Source organism: Bos grunniens, chromosome 7 (genome assembly GCF_055505025.1).
Source record: "Bos grunniens cultivar Pamir isolate PY7600 chromosome 7, Bosgru_T2T1.0, whole genome shotgun sequence".
In the NCBI taxonomy this organism is placed as follows: Eukaryota; Metazoa; Chordata; class Mammalia; order Artiodactyla; family Bovidae; genus Bos; species Bos grunniens.
In genome coordinates this window covers 61,813,488-61,839,653 of record NC_141171.1, presented here as the reverse complement: position 1 = coordinate 61,839,653, position 26,166 = coordinate 61,813,488, and the positions used below count along the sequence as shown (strand labels likewise).

Genomic DNA, 26,166 nt, shown 5'->3' with positions numbered 1-26,166 from the left:
ATACACTAACAACAAAATATCAGAGATAAATTTAAGAAACAATCCTATTTACCAATGCATTGAAAAGAATAAAATACCTAGATGTAAGGCCAGATACTATAAAACTCTTAAGAGGAAAACATGGGCAGAACATTCTTTGACATAAATCACAGCAAGATCTTGTTTGATCTACCTCCTAGAGTAAGGAAAATAACAACAAAAATAAACAGGACCATAAACAAAATGAAAAGACAACCCTCAGAATGGGAGAAAATCTTTGCAAATGAAGCAATGACAAGGGATTAACCTCCAAAATATACAGACAGCGCATGTAGCTCAATATCAAAAAGCAAACAATCCAGTCAGAACATGGGTGGAAGACATAAGCAAAGATGGCTTATAGAGCACATGAAAAGATATTCCATATGACTGATTATTAGAGAAAAGCAAATCGAAACTACAGTGGGGTATCACCTCATGCCAGTCAGAATGGCCATCATCAAGAAGTCTACAACACTGGAGCAGATGTGGAGAGAAGGCAACCCTCCTACACTGTAGATGGGGCTGAGCTGGTGCAACCACTGTGGAAAACAGTATGGAAGTGCCTTAGAGAACTAAGAATAGACCTGCCATGTGATCCAGGAATCCCAGTCCTAGGCATATACCAGAGGAAACCATAATGAGAAGGAAAAAAAATGCACCCCAGGGGTCACTGCAGCATTTATGAACTTATTTACAAAATAGAAACAGACTCAGAGATTTTGAAAACAAGCTTATGGTTACTAAAGGAGGAGGAGAATAAACTGGGAGTTTGGGATTGATATATATACACTGCTATATTTTCAATAGATAACCAACAAGACTTACTGTATAGCACAGGGAACTATGCTTAATATTTTGTAATAACCTAAATGGGATGAGAAAGAACAGGTGTATCCATATGTACCAATGAGTCACTTTACTGTATACCTAAAACTAACACAACATTGTTTATCAACTATACTCCAATATGAAATAAAAATTTAGAAAAAAAGGAAACATATTAGAACACCCTCTAACACCATATATGAAAATAAACTCAAAATGATATAAAGACCTAAACGTAAGGCATGATACCACAAAACTCCTAGAAGAGTAACACAGGCAAAACATTCTGGCATAAATCATAGCAATGTTTCCTTAGGTCAGTCTCCCAAGGCAAAAAAAATAAAAGCAAAAATAAAGAAATGGAACCAAACTAAACTTAAAAGCCGCTGCAAAGAAAACCACTGACAAACTGAAAAGAGAAAATATGTACAAACGATGCAACCAAGGAGTTAATTTCCAAAATATACAAATAGTTCATGTAACTCAGTATCAAAAAAAAACAACTCAGTTGAAAGAGCAGACCTAAACAGACAGTTCTCTGAAGAGAACATGCAGATGATCAACAGGCACATGCAGAGACAGTCAACATGGCTAAGTATTAGAGAAATGGAAATCAAAACTACAATGAGATCACTCCACAAGGATGAGAACGGACAACATCAAAGGCCTACACAAAATAAACGCTGGAGAGAATGTGGAGAAAGGGGATCCCTCCTATACTGTTGGTGGGGATGTAAAAATTGGCACAACCACTATGGAGAACAATAGAGAGGTTCCTTTTAAAAACTAGTCATTGCAGCATTATTTATAATAGGTAGGATATGGAAGCAACTTAGATCTCCACTGACAGTTGAATGGATAAAGAAGTTGTGGTCCATATATATAATGGAGTATTAGCCATAAAAAGGAATGCATCTGAGTCAGTTCTAGTGAGGTGGATGAACTCAGAGCCTGTTATACAGAGTGAAGTCAGAGAAAAACAAATATCGTGTGTGTATATATATATATATATATCTGGAATCCAGAAGGATGGTACTGATGAACATATTAGCAGGGCAGGGATAGAGACACAGTCATAGAGATCAAACTTGTGGTCACAGTGGAGGAAGAAGAGGGTGGGACAGAGTAGCATTAACACATATATATTACCATATGTTAAACAGATAGCTAGTGGGAAGCTGCTGAGTAACACAGGACCCCAGTGTGGTGCTCTGTGACAACCGAGAGGGGCAGGATGTGGTGAGGAGTGGGAGGCAGGTTCAAGACGGCGGGGACATATGTATACCTATGGCTGATTCATGTTGATATATGACAGACACCAACACGACTCCATAAAGCAATTTTCCTCCGATTAAAAACAAAAACTAACACTAGATCTAGAATATGATCCAGCAATCCAACGCCTAGCCATACATCCAGAAAGAAAGCAACTCCTTGGGATGCGTGTATCTTTTCACATACGTGCAATGGAAAGATGTGTGCACCCCATGTTCACAGCAGTACTGTTTACAATAGCCAAGATGTGGAAGCAACCCATGTGACTATCAACAGATGAATGGATAAGATGCGGCACGTGTATATACACACTAGAAAATTAAAAAGAACACGCTCTTGCCCTTTGCAGCAATGTGGATGGACCTACAGGATATCACACTAAGTGAGGTCAGACAGAAAAAGACAAATACCGTATGATATCACTTCATATGTGGTATCTAAAAAGCAAGTCTATTTACAGAACAGAAACAGACTCAAAAAACAAACTTATTTGTTACCAAAGGGAAAGGGAGTGGGGTGGGGCAAATTAGGAGTATGGGATTAACAGATACACAATGCTATATATAATAGATAAGTAACAAGGATTTACTGCATAACATAGGGAACAATATTCAATATCTTGTAATAACCTACAAGGGAAAATAATCTGAAAAATTTATATATATATATATGTATATATATAAACACTGAATCACTTTGCTGTGTACCTGAAACATACAATATTGTAAATCAACTACACTTGGATTTTTAAAAAATGAGCAAGGGGTAATGAAAAAACTCGGAAACATAACCACAGTCACAGTTATGTATGTTTTACCATTCATTTATACCATAAAGGATGTCCTCTCCTACAAGAATGCCTCATCCATCCATGCCATAGGTCCAAATGCTACTCCATCCTTCCAGGCCCAACTCCAGAGTCAGCCCCCACCTCATGTGAGAAGCCTTTACCCGTCCAGCTTCACATGGCACGTCCTTGTTCTGAAGTGCCATCACACACGTGCATACCTAATTACACAAAGCACTTTTTGCCTTGTATTCTACTTATTTGCATGTGTGACTCATTTTCCTCCTAGACTAGGAGCTCCCTGAAGGCAAAGAACATGTCTGATTCATTCTCAAAGCCCCATAGCATTCAGCCCTTGCGAAAGGAAATACTCTGACTAAATCAACTCTGAGTCGCTAAATCCTAGCCCATGTTTCCTCCTAAGAATGCTATCCAAGAAATGTCAAGGCAATGCATTGAGCGCTGGGTGTCAGGTAAAGAGAAGCTTCTCTCCAGTACGGGACCCCCATCATTTACTCCCCTGCCACAGGCGGCATGTCTGCTACTTACATCCAAGTCCATCTCCGGGTACTTCCGGCCCTTGCTCTTGCCTAGACACTTGGTTTTTCCTCCTTCGAGCAGCTGGCACCAGAATCCTTTCTTTGGATCAAACCTGTGGGGGTGGGGAAAGGCTTCATCGTTCCTCAGCCTGGAAACCCTCCTGGCACTCTCCAACTCAGGGGCCAGACCCAGTAGGAGAAGAACGTTTAGTAGGGGTTCTTTTGCTTTTTAATAAATTCAATCTTTATCAAGAAATGCTCTATCTATAATTGTGTTTAAGCATGTGTATCACTGTAAAGTTGCTGTTGTTTAGTAAACTCCAGAACTGACAAAGCAAGGCTGCCTTCAGAATCTGAAGTCATGCTGGGCTTTCCAGGGTATTTTGGGGAGAGAAGGTGCTGTTACTGGGAGGGGAGGCATAATGACATCAGAATTCAGTCCCAGATCAGCAACTATCTGGAGATTCTTGGGCATGAGAACAGCAGGAGAACAGTTTCCTTCTGGCAGGAAAGCGAGATGGGGGTTTCTGAATGGGTCACAGGGTAGGCATGGTGATGCTGAGGGCAGCTGTCATTTACTGAGATTAGTACATGCTGGGCACTGAGCCAAGAGCTCCACAAGATAGTGACCCTCGGGAGGTAGGAATTATTATTATCTGTACCCCCAACCTATAGAGGAGGAAAGTGAGGCTTGAAGGAACTAAGACACAAGTTCAAAGTCCCACAGTTAAAGAAGTAATGGGTCCAGAATCCTCACCCAGGCATCTCTGCTGCCACAGCTATGCCCTTAGCTGCTGCTCCTCTCTACCCTCAGAGCAGAGGACTGACTTTCCTTTTCTACCTTCATCCTCCAAAGTAGGGAGATGGGGATATTCTTGCTGCAGGGCTTTCCGAAGAAGGTAGCTGGGGAAGGAGACTTTATTCTCCTCCTGAGACTGCCTCATCCAGCTGTGTGCATCACCTGTGATTCACCCTCGAAGACAGCCTCTCCTCAGCCCTGAGTCCCTCAACACAGGCGGGCACTTATTCATCTTGGGAGGGCATCCTCAGTGTCCTTGGATGGGGTTTTAAGTGATGAAAATTATTAACTGTTGACAATATTTATAGTATCTTTTCCCTTAAATTATATTTAAGTCATAAACTAATGCTGAGAAACCCTTAAGGGTATTAGAGTTGCTCATTGCTGGTCTAACTTAAACACTCTGAAAATGTTCAGTCCAGATTGAAAAGAACACCCTAGGGGAAGGACTACCAGAAGAGAACAGAGTCATCACCTCCCTTTTTCTTGAGTCAATACCTTTGTTTATATGACAAGTCATATTAACTTTTCTGCTAAACTGCCTTCAAGGCCACGCATACTTCCTCATACTTGCTGACTCTAATCTGTGTCTCTCTCCTAATCATTCCAGCCTCTGGCTTTTGGGCCCATGTGCCTGTTTAGGACATCCCCCTGCTGAAAGGCCAAGATAACACTCACGCCAACGTTTTGTGGTAGTCAATGGTGTTTGTCACCCCAAGGAACTTTTGCACTGTGTCCATCACTTTGGCAGGTTCTGTTCGCAGCAGTTTGCCATCCAAGACTAGAATCTGGAAAAAAAGAAAAAGGAGAGTGTGATCTGAATCTGTTTTCACTCCAGGGGCCAACAGGCCCCCAGTCTTCAGCAGCCATGGTTATGGGCTGGGGCCCCTACGCTCTGTAGAGTGCTTCCTCCTCCTCCTCGGACAGGAGGAGTCCCTGTGCCTCAGTGCTGGGCAGTCTTTCTCCCTGCCTTCTGCCAGCTTCTTCTGACTGATGCGTCCTCTCCCAGCATTTAATCCATCACCAAGACTCTGCCTTCCCTCCTGCCCCTATGACACCCCCCGCCTCTCTCCAAGTTTCTGCACTACATGTCACTCTCCTGCCTAAACCCTCCAAGGGTTTCCTAAAATGCCTTAGCAACCTGGCCGTTTACCTCTCCAACTGGGCTCTCCCTCCCTCCCAGGGCCTATCCCAGGGCTTTCTGGGTCCCCTTAAGGTTACAGAGCCTGCTGTGATGGGACAAGGGATTGGGATAAACAAGACTGAAACCTTTGAAGATCCCAAAGACCTAAGTGTCCAACAACCACATTTCTGGCCCTGTCACTGGTAAAAGAGATCTTGAGGTCCTCAGCTAACTGCCCCAAGTCAGTGCTATGGCTGCCCTTCCGAGGGTCACGGATAGGCCTACCTGGTTGGTGTGAAAGGCGCTGAGCCAGCGCTCGATGTGGGTGGCGTACCAGCCAGGCACCAGGCAGCGGTTCTGGAGGGTGCGCAGTTTCAAGGATGCATCGGGCCCAGCAGTGATCACCTCATGGAACGTGTACTTCAGGGCTACCGGGTCATCGTGGGCTCGCTGGTGCTGCAGACAAGCCGAGACAGGGTCAGTGTGTCACACAGAGGCACCAAAGGGACAGGCTTTTGTGGGGCAGTAACTAGGAGGTTTCTGGACTTCCTACGTTTCATTAGAGGGGACTGGAATGCAAAAGTAGGACGTCAAGAAACACCTGGAGTAACAGGCAAATTTGGCCTTGGAATACGGAATGAAGCAGGGCGAAGACTAATAGAGTTTTGCCAAGAAAATGCACTGGTCATAGCAAACACCCTCTTCCAACAACACAAGAGAAGACTCTACACATGGACATCACCAGATGGTCAACACCGAAATCAGATTGATTATATTCTTTGCAGCCAAAGATGGAGAAGCTCTATACAGTCAGCAAAAACAAGACCAGGAGCTGACTGTGGCTCAGATCATGATCTCCTTATTGCCAAATTCAGACTTAAATTGAAGAAAGTAGGGAAAACCACTAGACCATTCAGGTATGACCTAAATCAAATCCCTTATGATTATACAGTGGAAGTGAGAAATAGATTTAAGGGACTAGATCTGATAGATAGAGTGCCTGATGAACTATGGACTGAGGTTCGTGACATTGTACAGGAGACAGGGATCAAGACCATCCCCATGGAAAAGAAATGCAAAAAAGCAAAATGGCTGTCTGGGGAGGCCTTACAAATAGCTGTGAAAAGAAGAGAAGCGAAAAGCAAAGGAGAAAAGGAAAGATATAAACATCTGAATGCAGAGTTCCAAAGAATAGAAAGGAGAGATAAGAAAGCCTTCTTCAGCGATCAAAGAAATAGAGGAAAACAACAGAATGGGAAAGACTAGGGATCTCTTCAAGAAAATCAGAGATACCAAAGGAACATTTCATGCAAAGATGGGCTTGATAAAGGACAGAAATGGTATGGACCTAACAGAAGCAGAAGATATTAAGAAGAGATGGCAAGAATACACAGAAGAACTGTACAAAAAAGATCTTCACGACCCAGATAATCACGATGGTGTGATCACTCACCTAGAGCCAGACATCCTGGAATGTGAAGTCAAGTGGGCCTTAGAAAGCATCACTACGAACAAAGCTAGTGGAGGTGATGGAATTCCAGTTGAGCTATTCCAAATCCTGAAAGATGATGCTGTGAAAGTGTTGCACTTAATATGCCAGCAAATTTGGAAAACTCAGCAGTAGCCACAGGACTGGAAAAGGTCAGTTTTCATTCCAATCCCAAAGAAAGGCAGTGGCAAAGAATGCTCAAACTACCGCACAATTGCACTAGAAGGAAATGGCAACCCACTCCAGTGTTCTTGCCTGGAGAATCCCAGGGACAGGGGAGCCTGGTGGGCTGCCGTCTATGGGGTCGCACAGAGTCAGACATGACTGAAGCGACTTAGCAGCAGCAGCAGCACATGCTAGTAAAGTAATGCTCAAAATTCTCCAAGCCAGGCTTCAGCAATATGTGAATCGTGAACTTCCTGATGTTCAAGCTGGTTTTAGAAAAGGCAGAGGAACCAGAGATCAAATTGCCAACATCCGCTGGATCATGGAAAAAGCAAGAGAGTTCCAGAAAAGCATCTATTTCTGCTTTATTGACTATGCCAAAGCCTTTGACTGTGTGGATCACAATAAACTGTGGAAAATTCTGAAAGAGATGGGAATACCAGACCACCTGATCTGACTCTTGAGAAATTTATATGCAGGTCAGGAAGCAACAGTTAGAACTGGACATGAACAACAGACTGGTTCCAAATAGGAAAAGAAGTACGTCAAGGCTGTATATTGTCACCCCGCTTATTTAACTTATATGCAGAGTACATCATGAGAAACGCTGGACTGGAAGAAACACAAGCTGGAATCAAGATTGCTGGGAGAAATATCAATAACCTCAGATATGCAGATGACACCACCCTTATGGCAGAAAGTGAAGAGGAACTAAAAAGCCTCTTGATGAAAGTGAAAGTGGAGAGTGAAAAAGTTGGCTTAAAGCTCAACATTCAGAAAACGAAGATCATGGCATCCGGTCCCATCACTTCATAGGAAATAGATGGGGAAACAGTGGAAACAGTGTCAGACTTTATTTTGGGGGGCTCCAAAATCACTGCAGATGGTGACTGCAGCCATGAAATTAAAAGACGCTTACTCCTTGGAAGGAAAGTTATGACCAACTTAGATAGCATATTCAAAAGCAGAGACATTACTTTGCCAACAAAGGTTCGTCTAGTCAAGGCTATGGTTTTCCCTGTTGTCATGTATGGATGTGAGAGTTGTGAAGAAGGCTGTGAAGTTGTGAAGAAGTTGTGAAGAAGGATGTGAGGTCTGTGAAGAAGGCTGAGCGCCAAAGAATTGATGCTTTTGAACTGTGGTGTTGAAGAAGACTCTTGAGAGTCCCTTGGACTGCAAGGAGATCCAACCAGTCCATTCTGAAGGAGATCAGCCCTGGGATTTCTTTGGAAGGAATGATACTAAAGCTGAAACTCCAGTATTTTGGCCACCTCACGCGAAGAGTTGACTCATTGGAAAAGACTCTGATGCTGGGAAGGATTGGGGGCAAGAGGAGAAGGAGACGACAGAGGACGAGATGGCTGGATGGCATCACTGACTTGATGGACGTGAGTCTGAGTGAACTCCGGGAGTTGGTGATGGACAGGGAGGCCTGGCGTGCTGCAATTCATGGGGTCGCAAAGAGTTGGACACAACTGAGCGACCAATCTGATCTGATCTGAACTAGGAGGTGGCCAGAAGACACTGAACTGGAACCAGGAGGCCTGGGCTCAAGATCTGGCTCTACCTGTCATTACCCTTTGACCTCAGGGAAGTCACAGACCCTGGAGCCCTAGTTTCCCCATCTTTGCAAGATGGGAGTCAGAGTAGGTCAGGGCTTCCAAATGCTGGTCACTCTGCACCATCTCTGTGGTCTCTGCCATGTCCATCTGTGCATGCCAAATCAACAGAATTTTCTTAATGTGGACACATCTTATTCACGTAAATGTATTTCAAAATAAAACTCAATACTGCCTTCACAGACAGAAAACTAGAATCAGCTGTCATATATAAAGATAATAAAGGTAATCATTCATAAAAATAAGTAAAATCATTCACAATAAAAATAAAGCTATATGTTCGCACACCAGGCAGATACAAATGTCTGCTCTAAGCCTTAATGCAGTCAGGCGGGTGGAGCCCCTGTGATAGGATTGGTGCCCTGGTAAGAAGAGACACCACAGAGGTGGTTTGCCATGAGGGTACAGTGAGACAGTGGCTGTCTAAAAGCCAGGAAGGGAGCTCTCACCAGGAACCAGATCGACTGGTACCTCAGTCTTGGACTTAAGATTTCTAGGCTCCAGGACTGTGAGAAAAAAATGCTGCTGTTTAAGCCATCCAATCTATAATATTTGCTGTGGCAGCCCAAGCAGACTGAAACAGAAGGACTGGGGAAGAACTGGAAAGGGGAAAACACCAGGTTTGAAGCACCTGAAATAACGCCCCGGGCAGTCAGCATCTGCAGAGAGCCAAAGTCCAGAGATCACGAGCCTGCTCACCAGGGATGACCCTCAGGAGCCCCCACACCCTCACTGAGCATCACACACAGCCTGGGCCAGGGGTGGGGGGGACAGCCCCCCTCCTCCTGATTTCCCCTCTGAGGCAGGCCATCACCCTTCCCTTCCTTCCAGCCCCTCCCTGGACCGTCCTGGGAGGAATCAGCCCCCCTTCTCCTTATCCCGCCTCAGCCACAGACAGAAGAAAGAACAGGGGCTTAGACCTGGAGGAGCTGGGTTCAAAACGCCAGCACATGAACTTGAGCTAGTCACCCGGCTTGATGAACCTTGGTCTTCTGTCTGTGAGAGGAGACATCTCCGCCCTCTGGAGGAGGAGGTGCATTAGGACAGAACCCGGATGCCTCCACCCAGGGCTGCTTTCCCTCTGCCTCCCTCTCCTTCCTCCTTCCTCCTTCCTCCCCCCATAAATACAGATGGTCAGTCTCTGCTGGGGCACAGGGTAGGGGGCGGCAGGGCACGCAAGAGAAATGGCTTCCGTTCCCCCAGGATCAAAGCCCAGAGGAAAGGAGAATATTGGGGTATAGACAGAAAGTCCTAGAGAAGTGAGAGGAAGAGTGGGGTTGTATACCAGATGAGGAGGGTAACCAGGCTTGGGAGGGAGAGGAGGGGGAGAGGTCTGTGGGGGGATCTGCACCCGGACTCCTACCAGCCTGTGGTCACAACGAAGCCCCAGAAAGGAAGCTCAGAGTGTGGCCAGGCCTACAGTAGGACCAGCTCTAGAGCAGGAAGCCCCCCACCCTCGCATAAGCATAATTCCAGCAAGACTGGAAGGTAGGGGAGGAAACCCCCCAAAAGCCCTGAGCCTAAGCTTTCCTATAAGCCCAGTGGAAAGGTGCTCAGAAAAAATTCAGTCAGGTCATTGATATTAAAGAAAATTCTAGTTCTTACACAGTCAAGTAGAAACTAGAAGTTGCGTTCCCTCACACAAACCACAGTCCAGGTAACTTCCTTAGCTGATCAGGCGTTTGCATCCTCCACTAGGGATGGCAGGTCCTGTGTTCTGTCCTTCTTTGAATTCCCACCCCCACCCAGAGCCCAGTGAGGAGGCCACAGATAGCATGAAGCCCAGATCACTATTCACCAAATCCTGGCTTCAGCAAGACAAAACCAGCCTCCACCTCTACTTGGAGAATCAGAGTCAGAGCAGGTCCCCAGATGAAGCTGGGAGGGGGAGCAGGTAACCTGGCTGGGACTCAGCGTGGATTTCTGCCCGGCTGCTCCTCTGGGCTGGACGCACAGTGGAGGGGACCCTGTTCTTACCCACCAGTGCACTGCAGGAGCCCAGCTGAGGGCGAGCGCAAAGACGACACAGGATAAATGTTTGCTGATGTTTATTAGTGGCTGAGTGGTAGACACAGCCTGTGCCACTGCCCAGGGCCCCACCCAGCTCACCTGGTACCAGGAGTAGGCTCGGTCCGCTGGGTTGATGAGGATGGTCAGGACCTTGGCCTTGGGTAACAGGGCAGCTGCCCGCCGGGGAGCCACTTCCGAATCAAAGTAGTTGGCGCTTTTCTCAAAGTAGAAGTCGGAGGTGGTGTTGGAGGGGATAGGGAAGAATTCCATGTACCTGCAGGAAGCCCACAGAAGAGGGCTCACAGGCAAGATTCAGGAGGGGCCTGAGGAACGCAGCCGGGAGGGCCAGGCTCACTGGGCGTGGAACGTGAGAAAGCAAGCAGGCACACTGCTCTCAGTCTGACAAGGACTTACTTGCCAGGATCTGAGACATAGTGTGGCCACTTGGCAGACTCCATCTTATGAATCAGCTCCTTTTTCGGGGAGACTTGGGATCAAGAGGATCTGAAGATGTATGTGGCGGGTGGGGCGGGGGGGGGGCAGGTGTGTACGCATGGGAAGGGGTTGTGTCTTCTCTTCTTAAATGGGATGCTCCCGGAGTGAAACTGACAGGGTCCTAACCCTTACTGCCACTAGGGGGCGAGCGGGGACGCTTCTGACCCGGGAACCCCAGCACTGAGGGGAAGAACGCCCTCTGCTGCCTCCAGGCTGCAGGGTTTCCTTCCTGACCTGATGGTACTTTCTAAGCTGTTACTGTAGACCAGCAGACAAGGAGGGGAGGCAACTGACTGCCTACCATCTGTGCCCCCCAACTCTGCCTGCCTCATATGGGTGAACCTCACAGCTTCCCAGATGAACCTCCCACATCCCGCCCAGAGTGACTGTCCACACCAGTCCTCTGAGATCACCTCTAGGTTGAGGGCCCCTCAGAAAACAGTCCAGTACTCTTGCCTGAAAAATCCCATGGATGGAGGAGCCTGGTAGGCTGCAGTCCATGAGGTCACTAAGAGTCGGACACGACTGAAGCGACTTAGCAGCTGTAGCAGCAGCAGCAGAAAACAAAATAAACACTCCAGACCCTCCCAGGGGCACCTACTCATGCAAGACGGAGCTACAGCTTCAGCACTTTCTGGGAATCAAAGCCCACAGAGCCCGTCTTAGTCAAGGGCATAGGAGCCCTACTCCACCCTGTGAGGCGAGGTTTCTCCTGGGTGGTCCCAGGGACCCATTTATCAGAATTCAGAGTTACCTGGGGGCCTAGGGGATTTCTGTACCCCTACAAACAAAATATTTGGAGTGGAGCTGAGGAACTGTTAGTTCTCTCACATTTCCAAAATTTCTTTACAAAACAGCACCTTTATGTTCACAATTCATTGTTGGTTGTACCTAAAGAGAGAAAGCTCTGAGAAAGAAGCTTTTTTGCTAAGCTTGTAGCAAAGCCATCTGGCAGCAAACCCTGACTTAAGAATCTTACTTGGCATAAATGTTCACATATTTTGCTACATATATATTAATAAACTTGCTAATGGGTGCTGCCCCAGACCTTGGTGAAGGTGCTGTTAAATATATTATGTCTCTCTAAATCCAGAAAGAGGTGACTTCCAATCATGCATCTGGTTACAGGGGATTTTAGATAAGAGATTGTGGCAGTATCGGAGAGAGAAAAAGACAGCTAGATTGCCTGACAGAAGACTGAACGATAGAAACAGAAATAAGCTGATGGAAATACACAGAGAAGTACCAGAAAACAAACAGAATAACGCCCATGAGGTCTCTACTCAGGTAAACCACAGACATAAAAATAATAAACAAGAGTAATACATGTATAAGGTTAGAAAAGACAAATAAGAGAGAGGTAAACATAAGAAACACGGTGTGAAAGCATCCCCCTAGCACCCACACCCTGTGGTAGCCTCTGGGGACAGCTTCTGGTAGGAATCTGCAACTCCAGCCACGTTCCCAGGAGACTCCCTGAAGACTTAACGAGCCACCTCTGAAGGGCTCACAAGAATGCCTCCTGCTCACACACAGTGGAAAGTCACACACAGTGGAAAGGGCCAGCTTTCCGGTCAGAACACCTGGATTTTAACCCCTGCTCTGTCCTCAGCTCTCAGGGCCTCAGGCGTGTCCCTCTTCTCTTCTCGGACTCGTGAAGGCAAGGAAGGGGATGGATTCTAACTTCTAGTATTCCCTGAGTCCAGGCAATAATATAAAGGGGCAAAGGGCTTCCTCATCAAGTGTCCCATCTGTGTGCAGGCTCCAACATCATGACTCAAGGGTCACTGGACTTTGTCCCTGTTTACAGGAACTGGCTGCGTGTGAGCAAGAGCCAGCTGCTTCCTGCTGTGGCCTCAGCAGACCTGCTCCTTGGCAGCCTCCATGGCGGCCGTCCTGTCCCACTGCTGACAGAAAGACCCACTCACCAGTCGATGCCTTTGTGATAGTTGTGGCCGTTAAAAAACTGGATCTCCTCAAAGGTCTCAGAGCTGGGGTAGTTGCTGCTGAGGTCGGGGTGCATGCCCAGGAACAGATAGAGGGCAGTGGTGCCTGCAGGGAAGGAAGGCGGGTGAGACCTGGGCCCAGGCCCCCAGCGAAAAGACAGAGTCTGAAATCCTGAGTTCTGGTCCTGGCTCTCCGTTACTCACTGGGAGACACTGGAAAAGTCCCTTCTCTTCTCTGGGTTTAGTTTCCTCATCTCTACCATGAGGGAAACATAATAAACTCAGGACAGGCAAATACAGAGCTTGCAGGTGGGCACCCCAACTCTTGAACCCACTGCAGACATCACTAGCCCACCACAGCACTCTTCATCACGAAGACTTGGCCTCAGACCACTGCAGACATCACTAGCCCACCACAGCACTCTTCATCACAAAGACTTGGCCTCAGAATCCTTCTCAGCACTGTACTGTGGCATTCACATCCACTTGATTACGGTCCCCTCAAAACCCCAGAAGAAGATGGTTTCTGCTGGCTCCTTCAAGCCCTGGGCCTTGGTCCTCTCTGGCACTTGGGAGGAACTCAAGGACAAGGGAGTTCCAGACTCGCCAGTCTGCTGGTGTGAAATTCCTGAAGGGCTAAGAAATCTGGCCCAGATGCCTCCTCTTTGAGTACCCTTCCTTCACTCACACTCCCTCCCCATTCGACAGTACAGGGCTGACCCCCTCCCTTTAGAGAGTCCATTCCTTTCCTACACGGATCTACAATTAACATGCTCTAATGAGAGGTTTCAGAAGAGAAGAGACTACAGAGTTCGGTGGTTCACAGTATATATTTTGGGGGCACAGAGACCAGAGTTCCAGACCTGGATATACCATCTCCTAAGTAAATGTGTTAAAGAAAGTGACAAGTTCTGTGAGCCTCGAGTGTTTTTTCTGTAACGTGGGAACAGCCATCCATACCAAAGATGTGCATGTCACCACTGCAGACATGACTAACTTGTCACAGTCTCTCTGCCCTGACCCAGTTTTGCCAGGCACTGCTCAGTCTTGCAGAGCATCTGATCTGGGCTTCTCTGCTTGGACTCAGAAACTCCCAAGAGGACACCAAGAGAGCTCCCTGAGGCTGTGGTTCACAACAGGAGAATTTAATGCCCAACCTCTACCCTTCCCACCTCCACAGTGATGGGCAACTCATGGTCACCCCAGCTTCGGTCCCACTTCCTGGGAAACAGCGTGTAGATTACTGGGGAGTGGGACCAGGGCATGATGGTCTCCAGAATTCTGTGGATGGGACAGTAGGGGAAGCCGTCAAGACAGTAGGGGAAGCTGGTCAAGAGTGGAGAGACCTGCCTGTTTTCTGGGGGCCGATGATGAGGAGCTTTGGGAAGCGGTCACAAGTCTTCTCCTTGGACCAGATGTCCTTATGGCGTTTGTCTTCGCAGGGATCCTAAAATGACAGTGGAAGAGACGTCAGGGCAGGCGGAAGAATGGACTCAGTGAATGGATTCCAGACTCCCGCTGCACATGGATGTGTGGCTCTCACAGCCCTGAGTGACAAGTGTAACTGCACATGTCCTTGTCACATCCCCCCCTCAGGACACTGAGCTACTGGTAGGCAGCAACGATTTCTGGTCAGTCTCCTGCTCCCAGACAAAGCCTTAAAAAATGCTCACCCCAGCACTTGGCACATAACAGGAGCTCACAGGCTCCTACTGTTGAATTTAAAAGTTCAGCAAGAGGTCAGAAAACTTTTTCTATGAAGTATTTCTATACTAAAAAATAAATGTTTATTAAATATTTTAGGCTTGGGTACTATCCGGTCTGTCACAACCACTCAACTCTGCTATTGGAGCTTGACAGTAGTCACAGACAGTATGTACAAGAATGAGCATGGCCATGTCCCAATAAAACTTTATTTACAAAAACAGACCACAGGCCATACTGACTTAAAAGCTAGGTTATAGACTCCTGATCTGAACTGTGAGACCATCAATTCAAGCTTCTGCTCCTAGTTTTTGACAATCCCCACTGGGGTAGACAGCCAAAGTGGAGATGATGCTCAGTTGCAGAAGTGTCTGGTGGTGAAATTGAAGTCTGATGCAATAAAGAACAACATTGCACAGGAACCTGGAACATTAGGTCCATGAATCAAGGTAAATTGCACATGGTCAAACAGGATATGGCAAGAGTGAACATCAACATCTTAGTCAGTGAACTAAAGTGATGGGAATGGGCGAATTTAATTCAGATGACTATTATATCTACTACTGTGGGCAAGAATCCCTTAGAAGAAATGGAGTAGCCCTCATAGTCAAAGAAAGAGTCTAAAATGCAGTACTTAGGTGCAGTCTCAAAAACAACAGAAAGATCTCGGTTCGTTTCCAAGGCAAACCACTCAGCATCACAGTAATCCAAGCCTATGCCCCAACCACTAGTGCTGAAGAAGATGAACTTGAACAGTTCTATGAAGACCTACAAGATCTTTTAGAACACCAAAAAAAGATGTCCTTTTCATCACTGGGAAGTGGAATGTAAACGTAGGAAGTCAAGAGACACCTTAAGTAACAGGCAAGTTTGGCCTTGGAGTACAAAATGAAGCAGGGCAAAGGCTAACAGAGTTTTGCCAAGACAACACACTGGTCATAGCCAACAACCTCTGCCAACGACACAAGAGACAACTCTACACATGGACATCACCAGAAAGTCAATACCAAAATCAGACTGATTATATTCTTTGCAGCCAAAGATGGAGACGTTCTATACAAGCAGCAAAAACAAGACCAGGAGCTAACTGTGGCTCAGATCATGAACTCCTTATTGCCAAATTCAGATTTAAGTTGAAGAAGTAGGGAAAACCACTAGGCCATTCAGATATAACCTAAATCAAATCCCTTATGATTATACAGTGGAAGTGACAAATAGATTTAAGGGATTAAATCTGACAGAGTGCCTGAAGAACTATGGATAGAGGTTTGTAACATGGTACAGGAGAGAGTGATCAAAACCATCCCCAAGAAAAAGAAATGCAAAAAGGCAAAATGGTTGTCTGAGGATGCCTTATAAATAGCTGAGAAAAGAAGAGTAGGGAAAGGCAAAGGAGAAAAGGAAAGATACACCCACCTGAATGCAGAGTTTCAAAGAATAGAAAGGAGAGATAAGAAAGCCTTAAGTGAACAATGCAAAGAAATAGAGGAAAGCAATAGAATGGGAAAGACTAGAGATCTCTTCAAGAAAATTAGAGATATCAAGGGAACATTTCATGCAAAGATGGACACAATAAAGGATAGAAATGGTATGGACCTAATAGAAGCAAAAGATATTAAGAAGAGGTGGCAAGAATACACAGAACTGTACAAATAAGATCTTAATGACCCAATAACCACAACGGTGTGATCACTCATGTAGAGCCAGACATCCTGGAGTGTGAAGTCAAGTGGGCCTCAGGAAGCATTACTATAAACAAAGCAAGTGGAAGTCTTGGAATTCCAGCTGAGCTATTTCAAATCCTAAAAGATGATGCTGTTAAAGTCCTGCACTCAAAATGCCAGCAAATTTGGAAAACTCGGCAGGGGCCACAGGACTGGAAAAGGTTGGTTTCCATTCCAATCTCAAAGAAGCACAATGCCAAACAATGTTCAAACTCCTACACAATTGCATTCATTTCAAATGCTAGCAATGCAATGCTCAAAATCCTTCAAGCTAGGCTTCAACAGTACGTGAATGAAGAACTTCCAGATGTACAAGCTGGATTTAGAAAAGGAGAGGAACCAGAGATCATACTACCAACATTTGTTGATCATAGAAAAAGAAAAGGAAAAACCAGAAAAACATCTACTTCTGCTTTATTGACTACACTAAAGCCTTTGACTGTATGGAACACAACAAACTGTGGAAAATTCTTAAAGAGATGGAAATACCAGACCACCTAACCTGCCTCCCGAGAAACCTGTATGCAGGTCAAGAAGCAACAGTTAGAACTGGACATGAAACAACAGACTGATTCAAAATTGGGAAAGGAGTATGTCAAGGCTGTATATTGTCACCCTGCTTATTTAACTTACATGCAGAGTATATCATGCAAAATGCTGGGCTGGATGAAGCATAAGCTGGAATTAAGATTGCTGGGATATGCAGATGACACCACCCTAATGGCAGAAAGCAAAGAGGCACTAAAAAGCCTCTTGATGAAGGTAAAAGAGGAGAGTGAAAAAGCTGACTTAAAACTCAACATTCAAAAAATTATGATCAAGGCATCCAGTCCCATCACTTCATGGCAAATAGATAGGGGAAAAAAATGGAAAACAGACTTTATTTTCTTGGGCTCTAAAATCACTGTGGATGGTGACTGCAGCCATGAAATTAAGACGCTTGCTCCTTGGGAGAAGTCGTGACAAACCTAACAGTGTGTTAAAAGACAGAGATATCACTTTGCCAACAAAGGTCCATACAGTCAAAGCTATGGTTTTTCCAGTAGTCATGAGCGAATGTGACAGCTGGATCATGAAGAAGGCTGAGGGCCAAAGAAGTGATGCTTTCGAACTGTGGTGCTAGAAAAGACTCTTCAGAGTCCCTTGGACTGCAAGGAGATCAAACCAGTCAATCCTAAAGGAAATCACCCTGAATATTCATTGGAATGACTGATGCTGAAGTTCAAATACTTTGGCCACCTGATGCAAAGAGCAGATTCATCAGAAAAGACCCTGATGGTGGGAAAGATTGAGGGCAGGAGGAGAAGGGGGCGACAGAGGATGAGATGGTTGGAAGGCATCATCCACTGACTCAGTGGACATGAGTTTGAGCAAACTCCAGGAGACAGCGAAGGACAGGGAAGCCTGGTGTGCCACAGTCCATGGGGTTACAAAGAGTTGGACACGACTAAGCAACTGAACAACTGGGGCAGACTTCCTGAAGGACTGTCCCTTAAGCTCTCTGACTTTTCCTTTCCCAGGCTCAGAGCCTGCTGGAGTGAGAAGTTCTATGATGCTGTTTTTCACAGGCTGTGTATGAGTGTGCATTCACATAGGTTCTGCATGGGAGGTCTCACGTGCACAAGAACAAGTGACAGCGCCCCCGCTGGTGAGCAAGTGTACAGCCGGTGAGCAAGTGTACACCGGGTGAGCAAGTGTACCCCTGGTGAGCAAACATACACCTGGTGAGCAAGTGTACCGGAGTATGAGGGCCTGAGGACTGAGTCCCTGAGCCTGTGCCTGGAGTGCAGGCCTGTGGGTGGTGGGCCTTCCCTCCCTGCAGCGAGGCATCCAGACCACCAGCCCCACTCACCTGCCAGAGCGGGTCCTTCTCCTCGGAGAAGATCTGGAAGTACTTCTGGGCCAGCTGCACCGGGGGCAGTGTCTGCAGCCGGAGGTTGGTCCAGGAGTGCAGGAAGCGCACCAGGTGCTTGAAGGTGTACAGGCCCAGGCGGTCATTCCCGTAGTTGGACAGGTGTGTCATGAAGATGCTGATCTGCTCCAGGGAGGGAAGATGGGAGGCATGGGCTGTCAGCCTCTGAGCCTCCTTCACTACCTTCACCCCCACTTCTGACCCGCTGGCCGTGCTTAAGCTTATGGTGCCACTCGATGACCAGTCCACAGTTCACCGGGGCCATCAGTAAACTTGCCACGTGACCTGGGACTACGTGCACCAGGTGAATCCAGTCTGACACCAAGCACAGCAGCCCCGAGAGGGAAGCAGACCTCCTGTGCAGACACGTGGGTGCTCTTTTGTACTTTTTTGGCAGGAAGGTGAGGGGGTACATGAACCATGAGGAATACACGGTTACCCCCACAAAGCTGTTAACACCACCACTTGATATCTATCTAACATTATCAAAGCATGGATGATTATTTACATTTTACAGATAAGGAAAGAGAGGCCCAGGAAAAGAGGTGAAAAGTTTAAAATGCACTCTACGTCTATAGCGAGTGCCTTTTAAACTATATATATATCAGTACATATATATCAATGTATACAGATAGTAATATATAGTTTAACATATTCAGTTTATTATGTATGTTAATTGCAATATTTATATATTTATACACACAAGGATTGGAAAAAGAACGTGGACAAAAATGCCAACGCTACTGTACAGAAGTACAAGATGATAGAAGGAAACTGAGACTGCTCAGATGCTCTGCAAGTGGGGGCAGGGCCGGGGCTGGAAGGCGGGCTTTCTAACTCCCAGCTGCACACCTGCTCCTGCCCTCCCCCAGGGATGGCAGGCCGGCAGCCCCTCCTCACCGCCAGCCAAGGGCTGGGGAGCACTCACAGGGTTCAGGAGCACAGTCAGGAAGAGCTCGCCCCCATTGATGATCTTGTCCAGCTCACTGGATCCACCCGGGTACTCGTTGTAGAAGATGGTGTGTGTGAAGAGGCCGCAGGTCTGCCGCGGGAGGACCTGGGGATGGGGCGGGAGAGGAGCTATGGTTTCTCCAGGTCCGCGCGGTGGCAGGCAGGGTGTCTCCTCAGAGAGGCAGCCTCCTGTGTGACCACACAGCCCCCACCCTTGGGGGTCTTCCCCACCAAAGAACGTCTGCCGCCCGTGACAGTCCCCCAAGTGAGCCCACCCGGCCTTGCCTGTTTACATACGTAAATACTTTTCATATTTCTCTGTACAAAATGAGCAGACTCCAAGGTAATAGGGACTGGCAAGGGAGACTCTTTCTGGCAACCTGGCCTGTGTGCCCAGCAAGGGCCCCTTCCCTCTCTAGAGCAGCACCCCCAGGCATGCTCTGTGACTCCTTTCCTGGCTTTAGCACTTGCCTCATGGCACTCTTGGCTGTGCACTGATTTAGCTGTTTCTTATGTGATCCACCCTCTCCGTCACCACCTTCATCCCCAGAGTCAGTAGGAATGCCTTAAAGGAGGACGTCAGTGGACAGATGGATGGAGGTGTGACTCTGGCTTTCCCATAGCTGCCCATCTGGACTGATGAGAACTATCCAGCCACTCCAGAGGCTGAGGTCAAAAACTGGGAATAATCTTTCTCTCTCTTATTTGCTATATCCAACTTATCAGCAGTTCCTGTATGCTCTAACTACTAAATAAGTCCAGAATCTGATCACATTCCAGCACCGCACCCTGGGCCATCCACTGTACCTCAACCGGAAGACTGCAGCAGCTTCCACCTGCTCCCCACTTTATCCCCTAGCAGCCAGAATGATAGAAATCCTTTTAATATATGAGTCAAGTCATCAGAGCACTCCATTCAAAACCCTCCCACCACAGACTAAAAGCTAAAGTCCATCCAGGGGTGTTATATTGCCCTACATGACCTGGTCCACCAAGCACCCTTCTGACCTCATCTCCTGCTACCTCCCAACTTGTCTTCCAGCCACAGTCGCCTGCTGGTTGGTCCTCAAAACCACCTGCATAAGCTTGCCTCAGGGCCTTTGCGCGTGTTTTCTCTGCCATGCATGCTCTTCCTCATGCAGCAGCATGGCTCCATCCCCAAAAGGCTCTCCCTAACCATCTTGTTTAAGTTTCTTCTCTTGCGGCACGCATGCTAAGTCGTTTCAGTCGTGTCCGACTCTGTCATTCCTATGGACCACAGCCCTCCAGGCTCCTCTGTCCATGGGATTATCCAGACAAGAATACTGGACTGGCCTGCCAGGCCCTCCTCCAGGGATCTTCCCGACCCCGGGATCAAAGCCGTGCCTCTTACGTCTCCCTGCACTGGCAGGCAGGTTCTTTACCACTAGCACCACCTGGGAAGCCCTCTCCTCTTCTGAGCACACCCTGTCTCCATCCCCCTGCTTGATTCTTCTCCACAGCACTTATACCATCTGACCATTATACACTTTACACAGTTATGAATGCACTGCCTCCTGTCACTAGAATGTCAGGTCTACAAAGGTGGGGACTTCTGTTGACTTTGTGCATTTCAGTATTCCCAGTGTGTAAAAAAGGGACAGATACATTTCACGTAAGCCAACAAATGGATGAGACAGAGGCCTGTCCCAGGGCCTCACCAGAGACCTCTTTAAAAATGCTCATCCACCTGATCCTGTCACAAAAGCATAAGAGTCGCTCACTAAAGAGGCAGACTGGCCTCCTCCCTGCCTGGGATAGAGAGCCTCAGGTGACAGAAAGGACAGCAGAAACCCCTAACCAGGTCCCCAAAGTCCTGCCTCTCAGGCTCCGGGCCACACTCACCATGATGCCGTTGTGGATGAAACCACGACGGTAGCGGGCTGGCTTCAGGTGGGGGTACTCCTCCGTGCTGGTCACGCGGATGTTCCACACCTGCTTCCAAGCCTCGTAGAGCTGCACGTGCACAGGGTACACGCCCGAGTGGTGGGGTGCCACCGCGTACCCCATGTCTGTGGGAATGCCGTGCTCCTGGGGAGAGGAGGCCCAGGGCAGGGTGAGCACAGGGTTCCTGCTCCTCTGGGCCTTACTTCCCCTTTGTAGGGCAGGGGAGAGAAATCAGAGACTAGGCAAGGCAAGGCGGCAGGTCCGAGACCTTGAGGTGCAGATGGGGAAGCTGAGGCTCAGGGCCCAGAGTCTCGGAGGAAACCGGCCGAGCCGGGGCTTGAGCTCTCAGCCCAGCACTCACTTCCTCCTGCTCCAGGAGTGAGAAGCAAGGATGGGCACCCCTCTGCCTTCGTGGTCTCTATGACTGGCTGGTAGCTCAGGGGGCACCAGAACCAGGCCTTATTCTCTCCTTGCTGGGCACGTCCTGGAGCTGTCCAGGGCTCCTAGTCTAGCCCAAGACAAGAGCTTGGGCTCTGGAAGCCAACAGTCCTGGGTTTAAGTTCTGGTTAGACCTCTTATAAGCTGGGGTGGCCTCCCCGAGCTTCCGTTTCTTATCTAAAATGATGCTATCGAGATACCAGGCTCTTGGGTATCAATGAGTCTTCAATGAGACAGTGGCTATAAAGATGTTAATAAAAAGCTGTCACATGGAACTGCAAAAGCAGCGGGAGGCCAGCAGTTCTGACCCCCAGTCCAGCCCCAAGCCCACCCGGCTCTGCCCTGTAGGGAATCTTACTCACGACAGCGAACTTCTTGTTCAGGGCCATCTGCTCAGCCAGCACGGACTGGTTGTGGAAAAGGTGGGGCTGCATGTGGCTCCACATGTGGGGGAACCACCAGAACTCCTTCACGTATGACAGTAGCAGGTCATCCCCCGCATCCTCAGCATCAGTACCTATAGCCCAAGCACAGGCTGCTCAGCCCAGCCCTCCTGCCTCAAGGCCCAGGGATGGGCGTGGAAGGCCACTGCCCACCCAAAAGTTGCTCAAAGCAGTTCTAAGAGCTACAGGGCAGCACAGACAGAGCCCCAGTCCAGGTCCTGGAACCATGTGGCCTTGAGTCAGTGGATGACTTCGGCCAAGTTCTCCCCGTATTTGGGCCCTCAAGGTCTGTCTGTGCGATATGCAGTTCAGATACAATGATCCCAAGGGTTTCCTCTAGCTCTGACTTGCTTGCTGTGATTTTATTCCTGTTTTTCTGTTGGGCTATCTTTTACTTATTAACTTATAGATGTTTCTTGTATATATATATACAGGATGTTTAAGCTGTCTTGTGTATATCACCACAACTACCTCTGATATGCTAAGGGTTGTGTGTGTATGGCTCAGCCATGTCTGACTCTTTGCAACCCAATGGACTGCAGCCTGCCAGGCTCCTCTCTCCATGGAATTTTCCAGGCAAGAATACTAGAGCAGGTTGCCATTTCCTACTCGAAGGGGTGGAACCTGCCTCTCTTGTGTCTCCTGCATGAGCAGGCAGATTCTATACCACTAGTACCAGCCGGGAAGCCCCGTTAAGGGTTAAGAACATAAAAATGCTGACAAACAACGCAGTGTTGCTCTTCTTTGGCTTTGGCGCTAAGCTGCAGACTTTCCTCCCAGAGCTGCAGACTAGGAGGGTTTGCCTAGGATTTAAGAGAGGCTGTCCTCACTGTGGCCCAAGCAGGTGGCAGCTCAAGTGAATACTCACTACAGATGACCACTCATGGGCTCTTCCCTCCTGCCCAGTCCTGAAGGGTAGCATGTGAGGAACAAGGGAAAGTCACCAAGAGGAGGGCAAGTATGAACCAGACAGCCCTCAGCCTTCAACCTCAACCCTTAAGACATGAAAACAAACTCATTCCAGGCAAAGAACAGATAAAACCCCACAAGAACAACTAAATGAAGTGGAGATAGGCAACCAACCTGAAGAAGAATTTAAAGATGCTGAAGTGTGAGCTGCTCAACCTTGCCTGACTCTTTGCGACCCCATGGATTGTAGCCTGTCAGGCTCCTCTGTCCATGGAATTCTCCAGGCAAGAATACTGGAGTGGGTTTTCATTTCCTTCTCCAGGGGATCTTTCCAACCCCGGGATCAAACCCAAGTCTCCCTCATTGTGGGCAGATACTTTACTCTGAGCCACCAGGGAATAAGAATTTAGAGTAACGATAGTAAGCATGATTCAAAATCTCGGAAAAAGAATGGAGGCATAGATCATTAAAATACAAAAGATGTTTAACAAAGAGCTAGAAGATTTAAAGAACAAACAGAGATGAAAACAATACAATAATTGGAATGAAAAATACACTAGAAGAAATCAATAGCAGAGTAACTGAGTCAGAAGAAGTGAGTGGAAAGACAAAATGATAGAAATCACAGCCATGGAACAGAATAAAGAAAAAAAAATAAAGAAATGAGGACAGTCTCAGAAATCTCTGGGATAATATTAAATACACCAACATTCGCTTTATAGGGTCCCAAAGGAGGAGAGAGAGAGAGAAAGGGACTGAGAATATATGAAGAGACTATAGCTGAGAAGTCTCCTAACATGAGAAAATAATCACCCAAGTCCAGAAAGAATCCCATACAACATAAACCCAAGGAGGACCATAAACCCCCCAGTTCAGTTCAGTCGCGTCCGACTCTGCGACCCCATGAATCGCAGCACGCCAGGCCTCCCTGTCCATCACCAACTCCCGGAGTTCACTCAGACTCACGTCCATCAAGTCAGTGATGCCATCCAGCCATCTCATCCTCTGTCGTCCCCTTCTCCTCCTGCCCCCAATCCCTCCCAGCATCAGAGTCTTTTCCAATGAGTCAACTCTTCGCATGAGGTGGCCAAAGTACTAGAGTTTCAGCTTTAGCATCAGTCCTTCCAAAGAAATCCCAGGGCTGATCTCCTTCAGAATGGACTGGTTGGATCTCCTTGCAGTCCAAGGGGCTCTCAAGAGTCTTCTCCAACACCACAGTTCAAAAGCATAAATTCTTCGGCGCTCAGCCTTCTTCACAGTCCAACTCTCACATCCATACATGACCACAGGAAAAACCATAGCCTTGACTAGACGGACCTTTGTTGGCAAAGTAAAAGTCTCTGCTTTTGAATAAACCCCCAACACATATTAATAAAACAGACAAAAATTAAAGACAAAAAAACATTGAAAACAAAAGGCAACAAATAACATACAAGGGAACTCCCCAGAGTTATCAGCTGATTCTTCAGCAGAAACTCTGGGGGCCAGAAGGGATGGCACAATATACTTAAAGTTATAAAAGGGAGACATCCACAGCCAAGAACACTCTATCCAGCAAAGCTTTCATTAAAATTCAACGGAGAAATCAAAAGCTTTACAGACAGGCATAAGCTAAGAGAATTCAGTACCACCAAACCAGCCTTACAACAAATCTTAAAGGAACTTCTTTAGGCAGAAAATAAAGGGCGGACAACGAGAATCAGAAAAAGTACAAAATGGGAAAGCTCACCGTAAAGGCAAACAAAAGGCAGGAAATCATTCATATACAAATCTGATATTAAACCATAAATCTAGAAAAGAGGAGAGTACAAATGAAGAATATTGGCAAGTAAGAGACCAACAACTTAAAACAATCTTGTGCATATGTAGACTAGTATATCAAAACCTCAGGGAAATCACACACACACACAAAATATCTACAAAAGGTAAAGACACAAAAAAGGAAAAGTAATCCAAATACAACAGTAAAGATAGACATTAAATCACAAGAGAAAAGAACAAAAGAGGAAAGGAAGAAAAAGAATTTTTAGAAATAAATCTAACAACTAACAAAATGGCATTAAGAGCATACATATTGATAATTTCCTTAAACGTAAAAGGATTAAATGCTCAAACCAAAAGACATAAATTGGCTGAATAGATACAAAAATAAGACCCATATACACACATGCTATTTACAACAGACTCTTTTAGGAAGGGTCTTAGGAAGCATTATTACAAACAAAGCTAGTGGAGGTGATGGAATTCCAGGTGAACTATTTAAAATTCTAAAAGATGATGCTGTTAAAGTGCTGCACTCAATATGCCAACAAATTTGGGACATTCAGCAGAGGTCACAGGACTGGAAAAAGTCAGTTTTCATTCCAATCTCAAAGAAGGGCAATGCCAAAATATGTTCAAACTACCACACAATTATACTCATTTCACACGCTAAAAGGTAATGCTCAAAACCCTGCAGGCTAGGCTTCAACAGTATATGAATCAAGAAATTCCAGATGTACAAGCTGGATTTAGAAAAGGCAGAGAAACCAGAGATCAAATTTCCAATATCCATTAGATTATAGAAAAAGAAAGGGAATTCCAGAAAAACATCTACTTCTGCTTCATTGACTACAGTAAACCCTTTGACTGTGGGTCACAAAAAATTGTGGAAAATTCTAAAAGAGACAGAAATGCCAGACCACCTTACCTGCCTCCTGAGAAACCTGTATGCAGGTCACGAAGCAGCAGTGAGAACTGGACATGGAACAACAGACTAGTTCAAAATTGAGAAAGGAGTACGTCAAGGCTGCACACTGTCACCCTGTTTATTTAACTTATATGCGGAGTACATCATGTGAAACGCCGGGCTGGATGAAGCACAAGTTGGAATCAACACTGCCGGGAGAAATATCAGTAACCTCAGATATGCAGATAACACCACCCTAACAGGAGAAATCAAGGAGGAACTAAATAAAGAGCCTGTTGATGAAGGTGAAAGAGCAATGTGAAAAACTGGTTTAAAACTCAAGACCAAAAGAAACAAAGAACATGGCATCCAGTCCCATCACTTCATGGCAAATAGACGTCAGGCGGGGGGGGGGGGGG

The 26,166-nt window shown here is 46.8% G+C and overlaps 1 protein-coding gene across 7 annotated transcripts in view; it reads right to left on the bottom strand.

The window, feature by feature from the left end:
* NDST1 (N-deacetylase and N-sulfotransferase 1) overlaps positions 1–26,166 on the bottom strand; it is an 87,935-nt gene that overhangs the window by 6,151 nt on the left and 55,618 nt on the right. For 4 of the 7 annotated variants that reach the window (XM_086412452.1, XM_086412453.1, XM_086412455.1 and 1 more), the window contains 10 exons: positions 22,090–22,244; positions 21,248–21,433; positions 19,362–19,490; positions 18,374–18,556; positions 14,444–14,540; positions 13,076–13,199; positions 10,752–10,926; positions 5,655–5,825; positions 4,925–5,034; positions 3,458–3,560 (listed from right to left, as the gene is read on the bottom strand). In XM_086412452.1, the coding sequence (XP_086268578.1) occupies positions 3,458–3,560; positions 4,925–5,034; positions 5,655–5,825; positions 10,752–10,926; positions 13,076–13,199; positions 14,444–14,540; positions 18,374–18,556; positions 19,362–19,490; positions 21,248–21,433; positions 22,090–22,244 (1,433 nt within the window). Of the gene's footprint in view, positions 1–3,457; positions 3,561–4,924; positions 5,035–5,654; positions 5,826–10,673; positions 10,927–13,075; positions 13,200–14,443; positions 14,541–18,373; positions 18,557–19,361; positions 19,491–21,247; positions 21,434–22,085; positions 22,245–26,166 lie in introns of those variants that run through there. The other 3 variants (XR_015167743.1, XR_015167744.1, XM_086412456.1) reach the window with 2 other exon arrangements.